This window comes from Cucurbita pepo, chromosome LG01, assembly GCF_002806865.2.
Source record: "Cucurbita pepo subsp. pepo cultivar mu-cu-16 chromosome LG01, ASM280686v2, whole genome shotgun sequence".
In the NCBI taxonomy this organism is placed as follows: domain Eukaryota; kingdom Viridiplantae; phylum Streptophyta; class Magnoliopsida; order Cucurbitales; family Cucurbitaceae; genus Cucurbita; species Cucurbita pepo.
In genome coordinates, this window is record NC_036638.1 from 3,172,865 (window position 1) to 3,180,036 (window position 7,172).

The following is a 7,172-nucleotide window of genomic DNA, read 5'->3' on the forward strand; positions in this document are numbered from 1 at the left end:
GGGGGGGGGGGGGGGAGCCCATAAGAAAACATCATCAGGATCGCAGAAAAATGAAACAGAAACCCAGCAAAATAAGACTAAAAGTAAAACAAAAACGAGAAAGAAGAGGCTGGCATGAAGTTGAGAGAAACCTGAAGAAAGAACGGTTTCTTAAGAATCCGGGAAGCGAAGCAAAAGGCTGTAGCAGCGAGTGGAGGATTTGCGCGAGTGGGGAAGGGGGTTCCTTCGATTGGGGAAAGTAGGGCTTGAAACTCACTCGCCGATTCAAAACTGTGGGGAAGAATTGGGTCAAATTCACTCGCTTTTGGGTTTTGCCACGCTCTGTCGGCGCAACAAGATTGAATCTTTAGCTCAAATAAAGCATTCCACATTTGGGGATGTTCTGTTTTTCCTAAAACTACACGCGCGGAAATGTCAGCGCGTGCTGTTCTTGTTAAAATGTTTCACTACACTATTTTGGTTTAGTTCTGTTCGTTAAGATAGATTTCCATGATATATCATGTGTTATTTGTGCTCTATTTCAGATCAGCTTTGATTGCTCTTTATTATTTCGTGAGTTTCATTTTTAACCTTCCCCTCAAAACAACTAGACTTGTGAGAAGAAGAATACGATCCCGAGAGAAAACTTGAGGAAAAACAAATAGAAGCTAGAAACAAATACGTGATTGGTTGATGAAGATGACTATAATCTTCACGGGTAAGAAATTTATCGAACTGTGGAACTTCCCCAAACCTCTCTTATCCTGCTCTGGCCGCCATTTAGATAACAAGGGCTTTGATAGCATCGGACCATATAAACCTTTAGCTTTGACCTGAATCCACAGATTTTTCAATCAGAAACCAACTATTCCAGCTCCACCTACTCTAGTTACACCTTAAACAAGAAACTACCAGTTCATAACAAGTCGTTCTAAAAATTAAATCTTGTTTCATACTAAGAATCAAACATACAGATAACTCTGGGCTGAGTTGGTATTACGCTATCATGTTTGAATAAGAACCATGTAAAATAAATGATAATGATGAGAGCTACATACTTGTTATTATGATACAATCGCCTAAGGAGGACCAACATTTGGTATATCTCCAGCCACTAACTTTTTTTACAGACACTAGAAGAATGTGTTGTTTCCTGCACCTGGGAAATGATAAGTTCATTTTTATGGCTAAATACAAATATCCACTAGTGAAGCACCTTCACTAAGATTGGAAGTTAATCATGTTTGTCTTGATGCATCATCATGCAACTGAGTTGTTCGTACATTGGGATCATCCTGCCACAAGGGAAAGTATTGAATGTGGATGACATATAAATTGCATAATGTAGTGGAAGATATCCATCGTGTTCAGTAAACTAACCCGTATGCCATAGGTGAAACCAGTCGGTGTTCGGAAGAAATCCATGTGTCCCTGCAGGAATGAACCAATTTTGTAAAATGTGGTGACTAGAATGCAAATAGGCTGAATAACACATCTCGAATGTCACATACCAGTGCATGGATACTCTGTTGATCAGCATAATAACCATCATGGCTAGGTGCTATTGAGTTTAATTGCCCCTATAAAAGAACCCAGAATTTCCAATGAGTTCATGTATATTGTACTTGGTCTGAACCCACACATACTTTTTTGTGCCACCATAAAGCTTACCAGCCCTCCGATGGCCTGTTGATTTCCATAATAATTATCACGGGTTGGTGCCATTAAGTTAAGTTGTACCTGAAAAGACATGAGTGCGTGGAACTGAAAACTTTGCCAGTTCACTAATTAAGATGCTAAAGAGAGAGACTCAAGAAAATCATACCATTCCTTGCACACTTGGCTGTGTGCCAAAAAAGCCATCAAGGGTTACTGCTCTTGAGCTTAATTTGTCCTGAGAAAGAGAGAAGGCAAAGAATCATATACATATTGACAATACTTTGTAGCTTACCTTTAGATAGAACAATTTTTTAAAGAACATTTAATCACTTATAATGCCCCAATAAATTTGAAAAGTTCAAAACCAGAACCTAGCGGTAGAACCTATAATAATTAACTTTGAAAGATGGCTGGAATTTGGAGTTTAGAAAGAATTTCCTAAAAACAGAAGTGGAAGATTGGATCAAGTTCATTGAGAACATTGAGCATGTGGCATCTTAAATTATTTAGCAGGATTTGTAAGATTCAAGTTGTGAGATCCCATTCCACATCGGTTTGGGAGGAGAACGAAGCATTCTTTATAAGGGTGTGATACCTCTCCCTAGCAGACGCGTTTTAAAAACCTTGAGGGGAAGCCTGAAAGAAAAAGCCCAAAGAGGACAATATCTGCTAGCGGTAGACTTGGGATGTTACAAATGGTATCAGAGTCAGACACCAGGCGATGTACTAGCGAGGAGGCTGAACCTCCAAGGGGATGGACATGAAGCAATGTGCCAACGAGGATGCTGGACACCGAAGGGGGGTGGATTTGGGGGGGTCCCACATCGATGGGAGAAGGGAACGAGTGTCAGCGAGTACGCTAGGCCCAGAAGGGGAATAGATTGTGGGATCCCACATCGGTTGGGGAGGATAATGAAGCATTTTTTATAAGGGTGTGGAAACCTCTCTCTAGCAGAGACATTTTAAAAACCTTGAAGAGAAGACCGAAAGGGAAAGCCTAAAGAGGACAATATCTGCTAGCAATAGATTTGGTTGTTACATAAGTTTTATCGGACCTTTTCCAGTTGGGTAAGATTGGATCAAATTCAATCAGAAAAATGATTGGGTGTTCATCTTGAATTCTTTAGCAGGATCTAAAATTTAAGGTTTTGGAGATTTTTCTTCCTACAAAATCAGACTTCGCACAGATGAATCCTTGAAGCCTAAATACGGGTGACGTCTTACCACCCAGTCGAATTACGTTTCTATGGACTGATACTTCTTCAGTTCTAATTTCTTAAAAAATGTAGTATTTTCATTATCAATATCTCAGGGTTCTCTAAAATATTTTGAATCAACATGGTAACGAGTCAAGTCTACTGTTAGCAGATATTGTCCTCTTTGGACTTTTCCTTTCGAGTTTTTCCTTAAGGTTTTTAAAACGTATTTGATAGGGAAAAGTTTCCACACACTTATAAAAAATATTTTGTTCTCCTCCCCAACCGATGTGAGATCTCACACCCTTATATCTGCTAGCGGTGAGATTGAGACGTTACGAACATTGTTTTAATAACAAATTCCAACAGTCAAACCCTCCGGGTTAAGTATAGCCCTAATTAAAAAAAATATATATTTTACTTCATAATATATCACAAACGAACAGGATCAATACAAGCAAGAGTTGAAAATTAACGTGGATGATTTTATTATTATAATAATAATGAAGGTGACAGACAAACCATCTGCTGCAAGCTATCTTGTGCTCCAACAGTCATGACATCAGACTCGAAATTCACCTGAAATTCAAAAGTGTCATTTTCAACACGTACTTAAAACATAAAACACCAAAGTGCAACAACTAACCTTCCGTTTCTTAGTTGGATTTTTTTTCTTGTTTGTCTTGCCTATGTTTCTAATCTGATTGTCGTCTTCAATGCAGAGTAGACCTTGAGCTGCCGATGTACCAGCTTCTAAAACAGTTCTGTTAGAACTATTGATACCAATACAATGTCCAAGCGTTTCATCGAGTGCATGCACTGCAATACTGTAACTCTCTCGGTACAAAGATCCCTCTTCAATCAATCTCAATGCTCGTTGGCATAGATCATTGTACCGATGCACCCGAGATTGTCCTGGCTCAGGTTCTTCTCCCATTAATTGGTGGCTCTTAGCATCTTTTGTCCACCGTTTTAAAATATATTGAAGTGGAATAGTAGAAAGTTCACAAATTTGAAGAACAATCATAGCATGTCTACAAAGGTAACCTTTAGATTCATATAACCGGCATAGACAAGAAACTTCCGACTTCAGTTCATTCCATACAACAATGAAGTCAAGTTTCTTATCAAGATCTTGAACTTGATAGGTAATGTTTTCATCATCTTGCTTTTCCCTCCTAGGATGGCAAGCAACAGCACCTAAGACCTCAACTTGAAATTTTTTAAATACTGCATGTGTGTACAGCCCCGAAACGTTCTTCTCAAATGGTGAAGGAGATTTTAAGGTAGGTTGTTTGTTCCAAGTATCAAAATCAGCTTTTGCTTCCTCTTCATACCTATCCTGTAAAACTGCATCATACTGTTTCACAAACTCTTGTACAGTGGTCTTCTTGTGCAAATACTTATCTAGGAAAGAGTTTACACTTTCAGATCGTTGTGCTGTGGACATTCCAGCCAAAAAGACATCTTTCATGTATGTAGGCGCCCAGTGTCTTAGATCTTCACATAAGGACTGAACCAACTCATTTTCCTTGAGTTCAAATCTGTTAACCAGTTTCCACCACCTTTTATCAAACTCTTCCTTTGTCCATGACCTATAGATGCATTTTTCAAATTTTGCCATAAAATTATCATGTTGTTTCATTACATTACCAAGGTTTTCAGAAAGTTTTCCTAATATATGCCACAAAGTGAAGTGATGATACACATTTGGAAGCACCTCTGGAATAAGTGATTTCAGTACCTTATCATGATCAGTGATAACGACTTTTGGAGCCTGTCCACCAATTGCTTTCAACCATGTACGTAATAACCATGCATATGTTGCTGGACTTGTATCTGATAGCAAAGCACATCCTAGCAACATAAATTGATAATGTTGATTCACCCCAACAAAGAAAGCAAGGGGCATCTTATATTTATTTCTAATGTAGGTAGTATCAAGAGAAACCACATCATTAAAATAAATATAGTCATGCCTACTTTTTGCATCAATCCAAAATAAATTCCTTAGCCGGTGATCTTCGCCAATATCTACAGCATAAAAGAAGTTAGAGTTCAAATTCTGCATCTGAGTAAAGAAGTCAAGTAAAACCCTTGCATCGCCAGCTTCAAAAGCCAAACTGCAGACCTTATCAAAGGGCTTCTTGGAGTCATTCTTCAGCCCTACCACATTTTTGTATTCAGCAAACTGCCTAGCCATCGCAGCATACATCTTTCTTGTTTGTTCACTGACAGCTTGAGCTGGTAAAAGCTCGTGGTTATGCAACTTAAAAAAACTATGAATAACCCATTTACCATCCGCCCTCCTCTTCACATGCATGCTAGCTTTGCAGTCTGTCTTCGCACATGCTCTTCGACCAGTTGAATTTTCACTTTCTTGTTTAGTTTGCCTTATACGTGGACGATTGAAGGACTTATCATACTCTCTCTTCATACCATAACGGGAACAAGCAAATTTTGCATCAATAAATTCCCTTGATGTCTTTGAACGGCGGCTATTTTGTATTGCTGTGTTGAATCCCATAGAGCGAGCATATTCCTGATAAAAGGAATATGCTTCACTGTGTGATTCAAATTCCATACCAGGAAGTGGTTCCAAATTTGTGTCCTCTTTAAACACTACCATGTCTAACAGAGGAGGATTTAAATCTCCACCATCTTCAATGTGCATCCCCTCTGTAGTATCAACCATACTTCCACTCCCAATAACTCCATTATGAAGTTTTTCTTTCACATCCAACATATTATTAATTGCATTTGATTCTTCATCTTTGTCATGCTCACCAGAAGGCAACCTAAGATCTATATCCATGATGAGAAGAGTCAATGGCTAATGAGTTTTGATACCTGAAATGGACATTAAATAGTGAACATTTTAAAGACTATTATTTGACTTCTACGCGCATACACATAAATAAGGTCTTCTAAATTGACAACAAATTCCCAGTCTCTTAAGTTATAGGATCTATACCTACTTGTGCCCATAATGAATGGAGCAGATTACTGCTGCTTGCTTGCATATAGTTAACTCTACAACATTATTTCACAAAATCAAAGGCTGTTTGCTAGTGAAGGAACTAAAATTTAATATCATGAGATAGCAACGGTATAGTTCCATTCTCACATTTTTTATCTTAACAGTAACATTTTCGACCTTCAGTCATCGAGATTTCGAACTTACACAGTGAACCAAAAGACCTGCAGAAAGTTTCTCCTTTTAATCTGCAAATTGAAACCCAACAAGACAGACAACATAATTCTTTCAATGACACTGCCCCATGCAAGGAATTTCACATGAAGTTTTATTCTCCTCAGTGGTAGCTTTACAAATAATGGTTGAAAAGGAAGACAAAACAATTTGCAGCAAAGATAACGATGAAAAGAGAAAAAATTATATGCACACTTAATCATCTACAAATATTATAGGACGAAAGACAATCATGGGCCCCCTCCCTGCAACAAAAAGACATAGAAACAAACAAACAAACAAACAAAAACCCAACAAAGTATCTACAAAAATGCTTAATATACAAAGCTCGCTATTAAACACAAAGAAACAAATTACTATATATCAACTGTATCATCAATTCCAATTTCTACAGGTACGTTAGATCCATAATTTCTGAAGTGATATCCTAAGGACCCAGGTCCAACGAAGCTTTCCCTGTTACCAAAAGCATTTCACTTGAGTATTCTACTGAATAACGAAAAGGACAAGCACCTAAAGTAGTTCAATTTTCAACTTCACATCATACTAGACACTAGAATGATATCACTGGTTCATTCATGCCGGGAACACTTGGCAAACTGTCGGTACCTCAGTTGATCTACGTACACATAGCAGACAAAAACTAAAAGATTTTCTTAAAAAAACGTAAAAGGTCATTGTGCAGAATTTGGGCTGGTCTGTATCTTAAAAATTTACATCAAATGTGTCCAAATACAAGTTAGTTAGTTATGGATCGTCAAAGTCGACATGATTTTGAGCATCTTAAACCACTGAATTAGAAAGTTGAAGGATCATTCATTGTAAGACCGGCACTACCAATGTCACAGGTAGTAAATCACGATAACCATACGTAGGCATATATATAGGTTACCCAAATGAAATTCGCCACAGTAACTTCGTAGCATTCCTCTGGGTGTTGAAGTCCATTACTCAGATGAAATTCGCCGCAGGAGGCCGCAACGCTAGGTGGTGGAAGAACTGATTCCCACTCAAATTTTCCAAATTTCCCGCTTAATTTGGCCACCTCTGATAAAATTCGCCACAGAAGATCGAAATAAGGCAAGGAAGCACGCCGCAACTGGATACACACACACATCCATCATCCA

The 7,172-nt window shown here is 38.3% G+C and overlaps 2 protein-coding genes across 3 annotated transcripts in view; both read right to left on the bottom strand.

Moving 5' to 3' along the window:
* LOC111792335 (protein FAR-RED IMPAIRED RESPONSE 1-like) overlaps window positions 1–721 on the bottom strand; it is a 4,978-nt gene extending 4,257 nt beyond the window's left edge. Inside the window, exon 1 of one of the 2 annotated variants that reach the window (XM_023673739.1) lies at window positions 662–721. The gene's annotated coding sequence lies outside the window, so the exon portion shown is untranslated. The other variant, XM_023673731.1, reaches the window with a different exon arrangement.
* Window positions 722–908: 187 nt separating this feature from the next.
* Window positions 909–6,878, bottom strand: LOC111792326 (protein FAR-RED ELONGATED HYPOCOTYL 3-like; the record flags this gene model as incomplete). Its single annotated transcript, XM_023673718.1, is given in 7 exon segments — window positions 909–1,274; window positions 1,360–1,410; window positions 1,491–1,559; window positions 1,651–1,719; window positions 1,805–1,873; window positions 3,357–3,413; window positions 3,481–6,878. Coding segments are annotated over 7 exon segments (2,541 nt in total). The 3' UTR covers window positions 909–1,217.
* Between the last annotated feature and the right edge of the window lie 294 nt (window positions 6,879–7,172).